Source organism: Girardinichthys multiradiatus, chromosome Y, assembly GCF_021462225.1.
Source record: "Girardinichthys multiradiatus isolate DD_20200921_A chromosome Y, DD_fGirMul_XY1, whole genome shotgun sequence".
Taxonomy (NCBI): Eukaryota; Metazoa; Chordata; class Actinopteri; order Cyprinodontiformes; family Goodeidae; genus Girardinichthys; species Girardinichthys multiradiatus.
In genome coordinates this window covers 35591989-35609783 of record NC_061818.1, presented here as the reverse complement: position 1 = coordinate 35609783, position 17795 = coordinate 35591989, and the positions used below count along the sequence as shown (strand labels likewise).

The 17795-nt window shown below is 40.7% G+C and overlaps 1 protein-coding gene across 4 annotated transcripts in view; it reads right to left on the bottom strand.

Moving 5' to 3' along the window:
- The window catches only part of LOC124864569 (SH3 and multiple ankyrin repeat domains protein 1-like), a 120755-nt gene that overhangs the window by 65138 nt on the left and 37822 nt on the right, over positions 1-17795 (bottom strand). For 3 of the 4 annotated variants that reach the window (XM_047359400.1, XM_047359399.1, XM_047359401.1), the window contains exons 3-6: positions 7106-7309; positions 5106-5177; positions 4870-4978; positions 1386-1540 (exon numbers count right to left, since the gene is read on the bottom strand). In XM_047359400.1, the coding sequence (XP_047215356.1) occupies positions 1386-1540; positions 4870-4978; positions 5106-5177; positions 7106-7309 (540 nt within the window). Of the gene's footprint in view, positions 1-1385; positions 1541-4869; positions 4979-5105; positions 5178-6322; positions 6619-7105; positions 7310-17795 lie in introns of those variants that run through there. The other variant, XM_047359402.1, reaches the window with a different exon arrangement.

The following is a 17795-nucleotide window of genomic DNA, read 5'->3' as shown; positions in this document are numbered from 1 at the left end:
GGTAGTCACTGTGCTGTTTGGTGACATGGTTTGTACCACACTCAACATGGACCAGAGGAAGCGAAGGAAAGAGTTGTCTCAGGAGATTAGAAAGGAAGTTATAGACAAACATGTTAAAGGTAAAGGTTATAAGACCATCTCCAATCAGCTTCATGTTTCTGTGACTACAGTTGCACATATTATTCAGAAAGTTAAGATCCATGGGACTGTAGCTAACCTCCCTGGACGTGGCCGCCGGATGAAAATTGATGACAAAACAAAGAGACGGATAAAACAAACGGTAACAAAAGAGCCCAGAAAACCTTCTAAAGAGGTTAAAGGTGAACTTCAAGCTCAAGGAACATCAGTGTCAGATTGCACCATCTGACGTTGTTTGAGGTAAAGTGGACTTAATGGGAGACGACCAAGGAGACCATTGTTGAAAACAAATCATAAAAAAGCCAGACTGGAATTTGTCAAACTACATGTTGACAAGCCATAAAGCTTCTAGGAGAATGACCTACGGACTGATGAGACAAAAATTGAACTTTTTGACAAGGCACATCAGCTCTATGTTCACAGATGGAAAAATGAAGCATATGAAGAAAAGAACAAAGTCCCAACTGTGAAACATGGAGGAGGCTCTGTTATGTTCTGGGGCTGCTCATCTGGTACAGGGTGTCTTGAATCTGTGAAGGTGTAATGAAATCTCAAGACTATCAAGGGATTCTAGAGAGAAATGTGCTGCCTAGTGTCAGAAAGCTTGGTCCCAGTCGCAGGTCATGGGTCTTGCAACAGGATAATGACCCAAAACACACAACTAAAAACACCCAAGAATGGCTCAGAGGAAAACATTGGACTATTCTGAAGTGGCCTTCTATGAACCCTGACCTAAATCTTATTGAGCATCTGTGGAAGGAGCTGAAACATGCCGTCTGGAAAAGGCCCCCTTCAAACCTGAGACAACTGGAGCAGTTTGCTCATGAGGAGTGGCCCAAAATACCTGCTGAGAGGAGCAGAAGTCTCATTGACATTTATAGGAATCGTTTCATTGCAGTGTGCAACAACATATTAAGTTAAGGGTACCATCATTTATGTCCAGGCCTGTTTCATGAATTTGTTTTATAAAATAATTCTGTTGAAGCATGTTTGAAAAGCAATGTCTGACTTTCATTTGTTCATTTTCATAGAATTTTTATTCATTATTACCTTTGTCAGATTCAAGTTATTTCTGCGACCGTTGTGGGTTTTTCTTTCATTAACCGAGGGGTACCAACAATTTTGTCCACGTGTCTATCTTGTCAATATAGACACTGAAGGTTGACGCATCAGAAGTGAAAACTCTTCTCTTCTGTCACATCACAGTGTTTCTGGTGAAAAGGATGAAAACATTTGTGAGTGTTTACCAGCAGGGCTGTATGGCGGTGACCTCGAACAGCCTTGTGTAGCGGCGTGAGTCCGTCTTTGGCACGGAAGTCGATGTGAGCACCTCCGTCCGCCAGGACCCGGATGGCCTCTCCTCCACCTGGCTCGCACTGCACTGCCAGCGACAGAGGAGTCTCTGAAAACAACACATGGGTTACATTTAGCAGCAGGAGTTTAAGGCCTTAATCGACCACCGTTCACCTGTTTGCTTTTGTTTAGGAGGTATACTAAGGATTTGAATCAGATGTGTTGGAGCAATGAAAGATCTAAAACATGCGATCAAGAAGGCTTGTTTTGTGCCTGCAGGATAAAATTATATTGTACTGGCAATAAATGTCTAAATTTCATACAAGGACCAACGGTTTACATCCAGCAAGAAACAAAAGAGAGCACAGCAACAGGCGGTTGGTTGGTTGGCTGAAACCAGTTCTTCTGAGTTCTTGTTGTGCAACAAGACCCATTGATCTTATCTGACTGAGAACCAACTGTGTCTCTAAACTATCATTGCTAAACGTAAATGCAACCAGATTTTATGCAGCCATAAAGAAGTTTTGATCGATAGTTCTCTGTGCTTTCTGGAGGATTTTGCATTTTCTTTGGACTTTGTCCGCTTTTTATGTCATGAAGGTCTTCCCGTTTAGAAGCTTACTTAGTAGAAAGTAACAAAAAAAATGAGGGATGACCTTAGACCTTCACAAAATGAGGAACAGTAACACGTTTACAGTGGCAGCCAAACGTCAGCACACAGTAAGCTACGGTGTTCTTCTAAACTATACTTATTGGACAGACGGACGGACGGACGGATGTCACAACACTCATCAGGAGACTTTGTCTATGATCAGCATCTCTGAATCTAACAACTAGAGTATTTTGACTGGACTTCTTTTGATTTTTCTATTTCAGGACTACTTCTTCTCTAGGCGGAAAGTAGGTGCTGCTGACACAAGCCCCACTGACACTGAGAGAAATGAGCTCCAATTAAAGACACTCAGTGTGTGGCATCTGGACAGCATGGGTAGGTGGGGTAGAACATTTTCTGGTTATTTTTATCCCTAACTAAGATCTCTGTTGGGCAAGTTGTGTGGAATTAAAAATCAACTTTGCACTTTGAAGCAAATGCTACTGATTGATTGACTCTCTGCTGCCCTCATGTGTTCTGCAGCGGGAGCATGCTTCACACCCCTGATTACAGGCTCCTCTCTGTGTTTCCACACTTGTTCCCAGAGCAGTAGGAGTGACTCCAAGCAACACGCACCGGCTGTAAATAAGCCGTCTGCCATGCTCCTTAAACACCTGCAGGATCTGGGAAAAGCCACCAGTTAGCGAACAGACCTGGCTCTAATCTCCAACAAACTGTTGGGACAACATCCAGCAGCACTGAGGGCAGAAGGGTCGGGAAGGAAGGAATCATTTTAAAGGTTAACGCGTCAGATCAAACAGCTGCATTTTTGATTTAACTAGATTTGGGTCACTGAGTGAACTTGATGCTTTAAGCAAAAACAGCTTTAATTGTAATGCATAAAAGGTTAAAAAGATTTCATTGCATTCTGGTCATCTGCAGTGACTCTCAGAAGTGTACACGCCCCTGTTTAAACTGTAGGTTTTTATGACCAGATCATGACAAAACATTTCAAAACTTATCCCACAATAACTTGACATGAATCCTGTAAAATTCAACTGAAAACCAAAAGAAAAATGAAAAAAAGGTGCATTCATGTGGTTACCTAAGTTTGCCCACCCTTGAACAAATCCTTCGTTGAAGCACCTTTCGATTTAACTTCAGCACTCATTCTCCTTTGGTAGCAGTTGACCAGCGCAGCACATATGGACTTGGTAATATTTGCATGTTTTTCCAGAATGTGAGAACATCCCTTTTCCACATAGTTTCTCGACTTTCTTTCAGATTGAGATCAGGACTCGGCAAGGTCGTCCCACAACTTTCATTTTCTTCTGATGAAGTTATTCTTTTACTGACCTGGGTGAATGCTTGGACTCACTGTGATGCTAAAAAATAATCTTCATTTTCAGCTTCCATGGTTTTTGAAACTTGTCACAATTTTAACCACCTTGAAAAAACCAAAAGTAACCCCAGAGCATGATTCTGCCACCACCATGGTTCACTGTGGGTATGGCGTTCTTTTGTTGATGCCCAATGTTAACACAAAACATCAAGTTTGGTTTTGTCAAACTGTAACAGTTTCTCCCTCAAGGTGAATGTTCTGGATGGTTTCTTTAGAAGAGAACTTATGTCTCGCAGCCCCACTTTTCAGTCCAGAATATAGCTGCAAAGCATACTGAATTAAAACCCTGATTTCATTATCAATATGTGCAAAATCTCAACTGCAAAGGACTACCTGAATGCAATATTTTGAAGGGTATACAATTTCAAGTGCCATGCATTAAATTACTACTTTTCAATAATATATCTGGCCAGAACTGATAAATATATTTACAGAGATCCAGAAGCTTAGAGAGAGTTAGGGAAATTGTGATGATTGAAAATAAAGAGAAGTAAGCAAAATTGTAAAACGCCATATTCAACGATATTATCACAGCAATGTTTTCGTCATACGGGGGCAGCCCTAATCCAGACATATGAAGAGTAGAAATTCCTACAGCTCCTTCAGGGTTATTTTCAGCCTCCCCGACCTGCTGTTATCCTGTTTTTTCACTCCTTTTGAAAATGTCCCTGTTATGCCATGTTTTCTCTACTTACTGATGACTCACTTCGTTATAGAAGTAATACTGTGGAGCTTTTTGTACTCTTCTCCTGACTGAAGCCTTTGTACAATGAGATCTTTCAAATTCAATCTTTGGGTTTAGCTAAAGGAAGAAAACATGGAAAGGTCCAGCTAGGACAGCTAAAATTTAATTCAGATTAATGCACAACTGATGTTAGGTGCGTTACAGAACCAAAAGCTTAAAATAAATCAAAAAAACATTAGTTTAGGAGAGTTTTCACTTATGTAATCAGTTTTTGCAGCTTTTTAATGTTTTACATTTCCTCCCCTCTGATATATTTTTTTTTTGTTGTTGTTGAATTGCACAGGATTACACATTATATGTAGAAAAAGTTTTAACATGATTTATCATGGTCTCATTATTTACATCAGCCAGACCTGGCATTTTAACAGGGAGCGGAACACCTTTGACGGCCACAAGAAATTGGAGTTTTTCCATATTTAACTGTGGACAGCAAGGGCAGTTAGAGTCGATCCAACTAGTCGAACATGTTATTGACATGCAGAGATAAATGCATCACCCTTGAATATAGTATCCCACCAAATATTATTACCAAGGAGTATTTTACGGTTGCGACATTGCATACACTGATATTGCAATGAGAATTGCAATTCCGCAGCTTTAAACCTTTAAACCTGTGTTTTTTAGATCGGCTGTTGCAACATCAGGTATAACTGTTAGTGAAAGAGATGAAGTAAACATCAGCTGTGCAGCTCTCCTCACCACCAGTGTCAGGATCCTGATAGTTCGGATCCAGGCCCTTGTCTAAGAACTTGGCCATCTTGTCCACAGCGCTGGTTTGGATGTAATCCATGAATTTCTTCAGACTCGCCTGCATTAGAAGAGGGAGTATTAAAACTGTCAAATCTAATGCAACTGAAAAAAGCATACCAATTCACATAAATTGATATTTTACTTCGAATATTTGATATCAGAGGTTAGATATAAAGACTTCATACCTTGGTGTGCAGCTTGGCCAGTTGCTTCTCATCCAGATTGGTCTGTTTGTAAACCCTGGTTTTATACCGGAACTAAACGGACGACAGAAACAGAGAAAAGAAACACAGAGAGCCTGTGTCCTAAATTTGTCCAACTACTGATTCACATCCACAAAAATGGGGACTACAGATTTATTATAGAGACGCAATTTATCTGGTTCAGCCATTTATACCCGACAGAAGATAAGAAATGGGAAAGAAACTGTCTGCCTCCTCTGTGTCTGATGTAGGATTTAAAAGATGAGTTTACGGATATGGCTTTCAGAATATCCGGAAAATTACAAAGTCCGTTTAGACTCAAAGTAAATGTTTTACATGATGCAAATCAAAAATAACTCAAAAGCCAATGATGACCAATAGGAGGCCTTCTTGATAACAAATTTACATGTTAGCAGGCGGCTGGCGTTGCTTATTGATCTCAAAATAAAAAATATTTTTGTTTTACTTAAATCACCTCAATGAACAGATATTATAGGGGAAGCAGTAGTCGATCAATAGATGATCAAAATCCGCTGATTTGAAGTTTTTCTGGCTTTATCTGTGACATACTGCTGTTAACGTATTTTACAATGCCTTATCATAAAGTAGTGGATAACTGTGAAGTAGAACGAAAAGTAAGATGTGGTTTTCCTTTTTTGTTATTAAATATCTCAGGAGTGTGGTATGCATTTATATTCAGCCCCTCTGAGTCAATACTGTGTAGAACCACATTTTCTATATGTCTCCAGATCCAAGCGATGGTCTGTGGACTTTGGTTGCATTCTAACACATGAATCTGCTTTGATCTAAGCAGCCCTATTGTAGATCTGCCTGTGTGTTTAGGGTTGATGTTCTGCTGGACGGTGAACCTCCTCCTCAGTTTCAGGTTTTATTGCATCCTCTAGCAGGTTTTCTTCCGGGTTAGGGATCTTAGGTTCTTAGGTTAGGGTCTACCCACCAACTTTGACCAGGGAATTGAGTTTTCAGGATTAGGTGCCATGTTAAGCTTCATCCCACTTTCCATTTTGCATTTATGCCAAAACAAATCAGTTATGGTCTCACCTGGCTAGAGCCTCTTCTTTAACATGTTTGCTGTGTGCACCACATGCCTCATGGCAAACATTAAACTGGATTTCTGCCCTTCAACAGCAGCTTGCTCCAAACCACTTAACCATAACATCGAGTTCAGATTGTCCTACCTGAGCTGTGGATCTCTGCTTGGTTCTCCTTGCTTCGCCTGTAATTTTAGGTGGATGGCCTTATCCTGGCAGGCTGCAGGTGTCCCATACGCTTTCTGTTTTCAGATGATGGACTCATCTGAAAACTCTGTGAAATATTCAAAGCTTAAGATTTGCTTTACTGCGTAATCCTGCTTAAAACTTCTCCATGACCTTCTCCCTGCCCTGTCTGCTGTGTTCCTTGGTCTTCATGATGCTGTTTGTCCTTATGTTCTCCAACAAACCTCTGAGGGCATCAGAGAACAGCTGGAGTTATTCTTAGATTAAATGACACACAGGTGAGCTCTCTTTATTAATTGTGTCATCTGAAGGCAACTGGTTGAGGTGAATTGTATTTAAGGGGGACTGAATACAAACGTTTTCACAATTATGCAGTACCTTGTCTTAGTCTATCGCACCAAATCGCAAGAAATACTTTAGGGATTATGGGTAGAAAATAACAAACTGTGAAAAAGGTTCAGAAGGTAGGACTACGTTTGTATTGCATTGTATTTCATGGCTTCTTTAAACATCTTTATCATGGGTTTTGATAAGTGTGGAGGACTTGAATATCTTTCTAATGCAGTTAATTGTAGATTGCACAGAGCTACTAATTGGTTAAGAATAAATCATATATTATACGCTCCTTTCATATAATCTGTTGTACTAAAGAACAGCAGTGACATCTTCAGGAAGCACAGCGTACTTCACATTGTGCAGAGAGTTTTTCTTAAAAACTGTGGCAACAAAAGGCTAAAGAAGTACCTCCAAATATGGCACCCCTTTTTCAAAGGACTGTGGGTACTCTCTGAGGGGCCTCTCCTCCTCCAAGAACTTGGCATCATGTCCGTCTGTGGCAGGCTGGAATAGGCCGTAGTTTAGGACGTCTCGCAGGGAATCGGTCAGAGAGCACAGCACCTGCTGTTTGGCCTTCCACACAGTGGCGTCGGGGTTAAACCGCAGACATTTCTGCAGGATAAACACATGTAAAATCAATATGGTGGAAAATGCATGCTCCCCAACGTATCAAAAGCAGTTATAAAAATGTGTTATTCTCATCAATCAGGCATTGATTTACAAAAAAAGAAAAGAAAATGGTCAAGTGTTTAGCTTAAAGCCAGAGTAACATCTTTTTATGAACTCAGTAACTGTGAATACATAAAAAATGTATTTTAATTTGAGATCCGCAACCAAATCTGAATCTAAACCCGCCTCATTTAGGATGAAATGATCTGTCCACTGAAAAACTAAAGAGTAGCATTTAGAGCTTTTCACCTTTCTGAAGAAGGAAGAAATCATTTCGTCCTTAAAGTTATCCATTCACAGGTTGCATCTGCTAAAAAATGTTTTTTGGACTAGTTGGGGAATATTTCTGATGAAAAGATGCCTTTCACATGTTTTCAAAGCATTTTAGTTCAACTGTCATTTTTCTCTGTAAAAAATAAAAACTTGAAGCTTGAATAAAAGAATGAACCATTTTTTGTTTAAAATACATGTTAGTAAGAAATGTGCCTTCTGTGAGGCTCATCAAAACTCGTACTTGGAAAAAAAAAGATTTGCAACTGAAACAATGTGTAATAATGAACAAAAGCCTCTTCTAAAAGTGTGATTAAAATGTATTATTTAAAGTATTTTTTCACTTTCACTGCACCACATCATTTCAACAGCTTCAGACCTATCCATAAATATCTGTTTTTTTAAATGACAAGTGAAGCTAGAGCTTATTTTGAGTTTTCACTTTTATGTTATTTTCAGATCTAGTTTTATTTTTTACAATATAGTCGCAATATCTGACTGTAGAAAACAAGATGCTTCAGGCTGAGAGATTATTCTTATAGTGGCAGATGTGCTGGATATAAGCAGACTGCTACAGCTGGTACCAAGTTTAACATACAATCTGTAATGTTTTGTGACGTGGAAGATGGGCCAACACACAGACAGGACAGTGGAAAAAGCATGGTGAGTAAATGATTGAACAGAAATACAAAAAAATAAAATAAAACGTACAAACTGGGGAAACGGCCACAGTAACAGAAGAATCCAGTAGAGATCCTTATGTTCTGAGGAAGTGGAGAAATGAGCAGAAAACCAGAGAAAATGAGTTGCAGCTGAGGCAGAGCAGCTGAAGGAGGGAGGCTAATTAACCAGGAGACAGAGCTGAACAGAAACGTACAGACGCCCATGGAGAACCTAACAGAAATCTACCAGGAATAACTTTAGATGAAAGGAACGCTAGAATAAAACACAAAACAATGAACTGGTAAGGAAAACGGCAGGTGATAAGAGCACAGAGAAACAAACTAAAGAAAAAAATACACCTCAGGAAGTATTATTTAAAAAGTATCTGAAATGGGAAGTCATTTTATATAAAATTTTTAAAATGTTTGTTTAAATTAAATCTTTATTTTGTTTATTTTTTATGAGATCTGTTTCTATAATATTTAGAACAACAGAAAGTTTGTGCTGCCTATTTAGCTCCCATGTGCTACTTTAATAGTTTATATGTCCTTTCTCATATTTATATTAAGTATTTATTTAAGTTTGTTTTTTATTTAAGAGGTTTTGTGGCCCTTACTGAGCTCAGTCTAACATTTATCTCTTTACACTTTTCTCATATTTAAATTTATTTTGTGATTTTTGACTTTGACCTCACGCTTGGATCTTATGCACTAAATAGGATAAAGCCGTGACCCGGTGATCCTGTTGATGGCACGATGCTGAGGTTATTTCTCCCCTAAACCAGGAAGAGGAGACGGCGTCAAGGTAAACTGGATTGTTTCTGGTGGCAGTGGTCAGCAGAAACGACATGAGCTTCAGTTTTCTGCTGCTTTCGTGTCTGTTGTGGGGTTAACAAACGTCAAAATGCCTAATGGCTCAGAGGCTCAGTCAGCAAAGGGTAACATAAGTCACAGCATGGCTGGCTGAGAGGCAGAGAGACTGTTTTTGGCAGCATTCCTTTCTAATCCATCTCCTCCTCCTCCTCTCTCTCGAAGTGGCCAGTGTGAGGCTGGGAAGCTTTCTGACCTTCAGGCAGCAGCGAGATGATTGGCCCACGCCAGATGCAGGGATCACATTGCGCCTGACTGCAGCTCTTCCTCTCTCACAGAGCGCTCATTGAGTCTTTGTCATTGATCCTAATATCACACAAACACTCTGACACATATTTCTGTGTGTGCTCTACAAACGAGAAAAGAGACCTGCTCCCAGTTTTTTATTAAATTATATTTTATGCAGAGCAGCAACATCACATCTTCTCCCTCTTGTTTTGTTCAGCCGACTCCGATCGAGCACAGCCAACACAGTCGCCACGGCAACCAGTTCATTAGTAGAGCAAGATGCTTGTTGCCATAGAAACCTCCCTGTGTTCCCCGGGATGTGGTACTGCGATGGTGCGCCTGTGTGTGTATTGTGTGAGCACGTGTACAGGTTTCACTGTGGGTTTACGTGTGTGGATAGGTGTGTGTTTTACAGTACGGCAGATTTAGAGCACAAGAGGATAAAGGAGTGTGCCTGTTTGTATTAGATTAGGTTTCATCCAACACACAGGCACAGAGACGCACACAGAGGCCTACACACTTACAGTAGCATCAAAGAAGCTGAAGGGAGTCAGTCTCAGCAGGAGGGGATGAAGGCTGAGGATTCAGCTGGCAGACTAGGACACTACTCCAGCTAATACAGGGTAACATCAGGGCTGTAAATGTCTTGAACTTGGCTTTGCTGTTTAGATTCAGTGTTTAGTAAAGTATCAAAGCTTTTGATCAACATTTATCTTATTCTGCAGCTAAATTGGGTTTTTCTTTCACTGATTACCCTCACTACAGCCAGTTTATAGTGAGACCACAGAGCAGTCTGTACACTGTGCCTCACACACACACACACTTGTTTTGCTATATGTAGTGAGGACCATCTGTTGACTCCCATTGACTTCCATTGATTTTCAGTCATTTTCAACCCTTTCTATGCCCTAACCCTGGCAATAACCCTAAACCTAACCATTACCAGTGCATGCCTAACCCTAACCTTAACCTAAACTCAATTCACACCTTAGTCCTAAACCTAACTGTTAGCAAAATGTCCTCACTTTGGTACAAACGGTCCTCAATTTGATGGTGAAATCGGGAAAATGGTTCTCACTGTGATGCCAAGACAGGAACACACACACACACACACACACACACAGCTACACAAACCCCTACTAAAGCAGGAGCAGCTGAGCAGCTGGACCGCCCTCTGGTGGACAGATAAAGTATTGCCCCCCTGCCACAGTCAGAGCCAAGATTGATATCACCCTTATCTGTGAGCTAAATTACAAGTTTAATATCTTTACATATGAAGAAAATAACTTTCTTGGGCGCTGATGTAAGACTGAAGATGAGTTCAACAACCTTATAGGATTTTTATTTCAAATGAGTCTGTTTTTTTGACTCGTCCATCTCAAACCGAAAGGGTGAAGAACAACTTTCCTTGTACGTAAATGTACATATTCTGTGGTGAAGGAACCTCGTGCAGCTGATTTACAAATGACTTTACCAGTAGTGTAATTAAAAACCCATCTTCTATTATTGCGTTGTTTTTATGCCAAAGTTAGATCTTTGAATTGCAGCTCAAAGCTTTTTTCATTGCTGTATTATCAGTTTCAATAAAAATAATAATTGATATTTATTGTAATAAGAGCTCCCTGACCATCAGCACCGGTTCCCCCCAAGGCTGTGTTCTCTCTCCTCTGTTCTTCTCCCTGTACACCAACAGCTGCACCTCCAGTCACCAGTCTGTCAAGCTTCTGAAGTTTGCGGACGACACCACCCTGATCGGACTCATCTCTGATGGTGATGAGTCTGCGTACAGATGGGAGGTGGACCATCTGTTGGACTGGTGCAGCCAGAACAACCTTGAGCTCAACGCTCTAAAGACAGTGGAGATGGTTGTGAACTTCAGGCAGAACCCAGCACCACCTGCCCCCATCACCCTCTGTGACTCCACAATTGACACTGTGGAATCTTTCCGCTTCCTGGGAACCATCATCTCCCAGGATCTCAAGTGGGAGCCAAACATCAGCTCCCTCATCAAGAAAGCCCAGCAGAGGATGTTCTTCCTGCGGCAGCTGAAGAAATTCAACCTGCCAAAGACTATGATGGTGCACTTCTACACAGCCATCATTGAGTCCATCCTCACCTCCTCCATCACCATCTGGTACGCCGCTGCTACAGCCAAGGATAAGGGCAGGCTGCAGCGTGTCATTCGGTCTGCTGAGAAGGTGATTGGCTGCAGTCTACTGTCGCTCCAGGAACTGTACACCTCCAGGACCCTGAAGCGGGCAGGGAAGATTCTGGCTGATCCCTCCCACCCCGGTCACAGACTCTTTGAGACTCTCCCCTCTGGCAGGAGGCTGCGGTCCATCCGGACCAAAACCTCACGCCACAAGAACAGTTTTTTACCATCTGCCACCAGCCTGGTTAACAAAGCCCGGAAACCACCCTGACACTCTCCCTTTCCCCCACACCCCCCCTTTTTTTGCTGACAGGAAACTTGTAACCTGTAACTCTATGTGTTACATTAACGTTCAGCTTGGACTCCTGCTTTACTTGCACTGCTTTACTTGCACAATGATCACCTGCACTGTTGTATTGCTCTTGCATCTTATACTGCTCTATATTTACTCTCACTCACTTAAAACTGTGCACATATATTTATATTATATTGTAGATATGTTTGTACTGTTTAATTTGTACTGTATTGCACCGACTACGCCAAAACAAATTCCTTGTATGTCCAAAAACGTACTTGGCAATAAAGCTTTTCTGATTCTGATTCTGATTCTGATGATGTTTGAAAATGTGATTAAATGATGAAATCCTGGAAATCTATCAGGTAGCTACTGGTAAATTAGACCAAATTAAGTACGATGATTTGCAATTTATAGAAAACAACTAAAATTTAGTTTGAGAGGGTTTTATTTTTAACTGTGCGTGTCCTCCAGCTGATATGTCACAAGCTTTATAATAATAACTGTTTTGAAGGTTTGAAATAGCATGAATTAAAAGTGAATCATGAAAACTCAACTGTAATAGCAGCACACATTGCACTGTGCATAATGCTTTCAGCATTTGTGTAAAATTTCATATGATTTCTAGTTTTACATTAACAACTTGATGCTGCATTAATCCCAGTTCTTTCCCCCGTGGGTTTTTAATATCACTCAGATGTGAAAGTCTGTCCTGCCTGCTGAAGCCGTGATCACACTTTCCCACTCACATACGCCCACTCTCTCCGTCCGCGCTGCTCTTTATCTTCCCCTGCCTATCTCTGTCTTAGACTCCATCCTCCTTCCCTCCCTTGCCATGTTTCTGGAGCAGCTCCGTCACTTTCTATGCAGAAATAAGAGTCGTTCCTCTCAATCACTATCTCTGTCCCTGTGGCCCTTTTTCCTACAGGCCGAGTGCAGGGGGACTAGAAGCCTTTAATAAGATCTACTGGGAAATATATTCCATCAAATACACACTCACACAGCGAAATGATGCCATTAAGTTTCTTTTCTCCTTCCCACATCCTAGTTGTTCTATCGTTTTCTCTACAAAACACTCACAACTACTTTTTCCTGATTCAGAGAAAGAGCAAATACATTTCCGCTGTCTTTTTATTATTTTCCTCTCATTTCCCACTTTCTTTCATCTTCACACTCACCTACCTCTCACCCCCAGCGCTTTATTGACCTACACTGCTCCTCCTTTCATTCACAAAGACACTCTGCAATGCTGGTGTGTCCTGCAGAGCCAAAGGGCTTAAAGTCTCACTTAGAGACTCAAGAATGCATTTAGGAAACAGGCTTGTTGTTGCGAATTTCAGTGCACAAATCATGCCTGAAGGCTACTACAACTACTGCAAGACTTCATCTCTAGTCACACAGAAAACAAAAACTCATTTGCTTCATGCTGTTTAATATACTCGCAAGCCAAATGCCAACTCTGCTGCATCTTCGCAACTTTGAGAATCTAATAAACATGCAACCAGTTGAGCTTTTACCTCCTGCTGAGGTGGGAGAATCATGCGAACCACTTGTGACACACACAGTCGACTGTCGCTGTGCAAACAAGTGAGTTAATGGACCGTTGCCTTTTTACATCAACAACCAGTTGAAGAGGAGGAACTGGTGCTGAGCATCAAGGCCCAGAAACCCAAAAAGCAATGTTTATGCATGTCAGTGTCATCAGCTATAGAGTGATGTAATACCAGTGTCATGCCTCTGTGCCGTCTCACGGGAGTTGCAGTAAATGCAGTAAAAATGCTGATCATTTGAGATCATTGTCAGTATATATCTGCAGCATGGAGCTAGGGTAGGAGGGGGGCGGGTACACCCTGGACAGGTCGCCATTCTTAAAGCAATACATTTTTTTTTTATGTATTCTTTTGTTCAAATATTGAATCTAACTTCCTGCAAACCCCAGTATTTGGCTTAGTCATAAAATTCCTTTCACGGATGATTTAGAGTTGCATGATTTTCTGAAAATCTATTTTAAAAACAACTATGAGTGACGTGTCACAGTTTTTTGTCTTCTATCAGTACAAAAGATAACACAAAAGTCTGCAGGTTCCCTAGAGGAAACTTCCAACCCCTTATGAAAATTCCCTGAAATCCACAACAAGCACTCATTTGGAATATGCTCCAGTATTACAAGCTGTGCATAAAGAGCTGACAAATGGATATCTGGATATCCTCTTTAAGAACATTTTTATCCAGAAAATGAAGCCTTTGAATGATTGTATTTATTCTGTCACAGCACAGCGAGTCCAATTCAGTTCGTTATCCCACTGCACTGATGGTTGTTGAGTTTCTGCCATTTTAAGTGCTTATTAGAGAAAATAAATACAACATAACTGTGTTTCTTCCAAATCACTGCAAGTGTAAAGCGCCCTGTCACTCCACATAACGTCTGCATCTGTGCTCTACAGTCGCTCCCAGGTCTCATTACTACACAATTAGACAGCAATTAGATTTTATTGAGGGTGAATTAGCTGACATGTAGAACAGAGCAAATATACTGGGACAATGATGGCATATTAGCAGACATTAAAGAGAAACTGAAGGAGAGCTGGAGGGGGAGGAGGACAGGAAAAGCGAGATGGACCAGAGAGGGGAAAACGGTGAAGATTAGAGGGTTTTTTTTCTGAAAGGACGGAGTGGGACGTAAAGAGAAAACAGGAACAATCAGATGAAGAGGTGGAGCCAAGAAGTTACCATCAGGGGGCCTGATTGTGACTCCTGTTAAACTGGAGAGAAAGACAAGCAGTTTGTGTCCCTCTTACTGCTCTGTCATACTAATGGTTTTGTCATTATTATTGCTGCTACAGTGGCACCCTGAGAAGCATTTCTATGCTTCAGCAGCATCATCTCAAACTGAAAGCTTTATAAAAATTCAACCTTTGACTTGAGTGAAGAAATAAACCCGATGCTAACAAATACACTTAACAAGATCCCCAGTGCTACAACAATTGCGCCCTAATTCTTGTAAAAATGAATGTAACTGACTGATTTACTCATAGTTTACTTTCAAGATTCTCTTCCCCCTCTTCAAACTGAGAAAGACAAAAAACATAGCATTCAAGTCAGGCAGATGTTCGTTGAGATTCGTCAGTCAGGAAATGGTTTTACTACTCACCTAAACTTTCCTATATCTAGTCTATAAGAGTGCAGAAAAGTTGCATTTAGTCTATCCAGGTGTTGCTTAGATATCTTCATATTATTTTGGGGTATTTTTCAATCCGTTCAGGTTTCTCTATCTTCTATTACGTTTTTCTAACTGTTACATCACAGTATTTGCTGCAGAACAGCTAAACAAGGTCATGGACTTCGGGTTGACCAATTTGCGTATCCACCATTTTTATTTCTCGCTGCGATTTTGTAGTCCAAGCTCAAGTATGTGGAAGCTGCAAGTGGATAAGTCTAAATATTCCTTTGTTGGATATATTAACTTGCACAATTCATTACACCGTCCCCCAGCATCAGAACCTCTTCGAAGTGCCTGGTGAAATTGTATTTTTTATGGAAATGTTCCAACAACAGGGGGGAAATTCCTATGCCTCCACTTCAAGGACGGGTTCTTCAGCAACCTCCTTCAATGTCAAGAAGGATTTGCTGTAAGACTTCGTCTGATTAAGGGTTCAGTTCCTTCTGTCTATGGAAACAACGGACACAGCAAAGCGATAAGCTGCAAATAACTAAAATGACAACAAACTTTATTTTAGACATGAATTTATTTAGTTTTTTTGTCCTGTTTCTGCACCATTAGATAATTGTACTTCTGTTAACAAACTTCAAAAATGGCGGAATGGGGTGGAGTGGAACGCTCTTTGACCTGGAGGTGGGCGGGGTGTGAAGTGCCTCAACAGTATTTCAAGAAACGGCGCCAAAACGAGTTGCTCTCAGACGCTCCTCAGAACAGGTAAAAAAGGAGCCTGTGGAGCTGCAAGAACAAGGAGTTCCACTTTATATAGACCACAGCTGAATGATTTAAATGAGAAAAGGAAAGATTTAAAAGCATGATATGTCCTCTTTAACATGGCTTCAATGACTATTCTAAAAAGCATTGCTGTTTTTTTTTTAGCAGAATAATGATCCAACATTTGGCCAAATCAACACAGAAATGGTTCGGCAGGCACTTAATCCAGCTTAGTCTCCAGAACTTAATCTTACAGAAATCCATGGGGGCACCTGAACAGAGGAGAACATAAGAGAAGAACCTGGCCTCTGGATGATCTAGATAGTTTAAAGACAAATGGTCAAAGATCCCACTCAAGAGAAAGCTTAGTGCTGTCCTATAGGCTAAAGGGGGTTGTCAAAGTAATAACATCATTTTTTGTAAAAACCCGTTATTTCCTAACATGGGATATTTATCTGCCACTGGATAAATGTAGTAAATTACAGGTTGGATTGCTGTGGGAAAAGATTCCTTGCACAACTTTTTACACATATTTTACAAAAGGGGACAATACTAGTGAAAGGTCTATTAATTCCTAGGAATGAATTATTATAATTATGAATAATTATGAATAATTATCACCTATTAATGTTATTAAAACCGTCTCGCTTATGTGTTTGCGTCTTCTGTGCTTGTTGCAGAAATGTATTTATCAAAACTAGGACAGCTTGGGAGTTCATCCAATGATTCAGCTTGTCGAACCACCTTTAGCATTAAGAACTTGAAGCAGTTGTTTTGAGGTGACCTTCTCAGTCTCTTGCATCAGTTAAATCATCATCCCTCCACCATCGTGCTTAACAGCTGATATACTGTGTGTAATTTTCTCTAAACACAGCACAGTGCACGGTGGTCAAACATCTCTGCTTTGTTCAGAATGGTTCATAGGACATAGTTCCCGGAGACAGATGCAAGCGGAGATATTATTCATCTCAGAGAAAAGAATCTTCCTCTTGGCAGCTCCTCCAACCAACCGGTTCAGCCTGTTGTTAACTCTCCCGTCATGAACTGTAACATCTGGCTGGGGCTTCCCCTCATGGGAAGATGGTAAACAGTCTATCTCCAGAATGATGTCCTTTAAGTTGTTTAGAAATGTCCTTATAACCCTTCCCCTATTGACAGGAAGCAAAAGCTGCTTCTCAAGGGTCATTGCTGATGTCTTTCCATCCTGGCATTGTGTTAACACATGGCTGTATAATCCAGAGGAGCAAACTCCTTCTTTCATAGAGGTTGTCATGGTGATGATGACCAGGCTACTAGTGTATTTGATCAGCAGCACCTAGCTGCTACTTGCCCTGTTAAATCCAGTGGAAGAAGCAATGGTGGACCAGGTTTTTCCCATAATAGGAATGAAAACATTATTGTTATCACAACTGTACTTCTGCCTTATCTACCTACCTTCTTGATCTACTCCTGTACCTCTGTTCATTTATCCCTCTCTCTCCTTCATTCCACTGTTGCCGCCTTTATCTGCCTCCTTGCTTCCACCTCCATCTGCTAGAATCCATCATTATCTGTACCTTTTTGTATGTGATGGTTCATCTGATTACTGAAAGCCTGACACTCTCCTCCCAACCTCTTCGACCTAAACACATATTTATGACTTAAATCTAAGGCCGATTTGTTACAATAAATAGCGATATGTGAATTATTTATAGCTGAGATTAAATACATTGAGCACACATTCAACTAACCACGTACCGCTGAAAGCACCAAATGCTCAGATCAATAATAAATCATACAGCAGCGAGAAGAAGGAAGAGGTGTTCAGTGAGGCATTTGTGGTGCACCAGAATGGTAAGTATAAAATATGAAAACACAGACCCATTTGCTTTTATTTCTCCCCAAGTTTGCTGATGAACATATCACAGAGGCCTTTGTTGGTTTAGCAGAACGGGGAACAGAGGAGACAGCTAATGTGTAAAGAATATAACCTTCGGCTTGTCAAACACAAAGGTGGTCTGCGTCAGCTTTCATCTACAGAT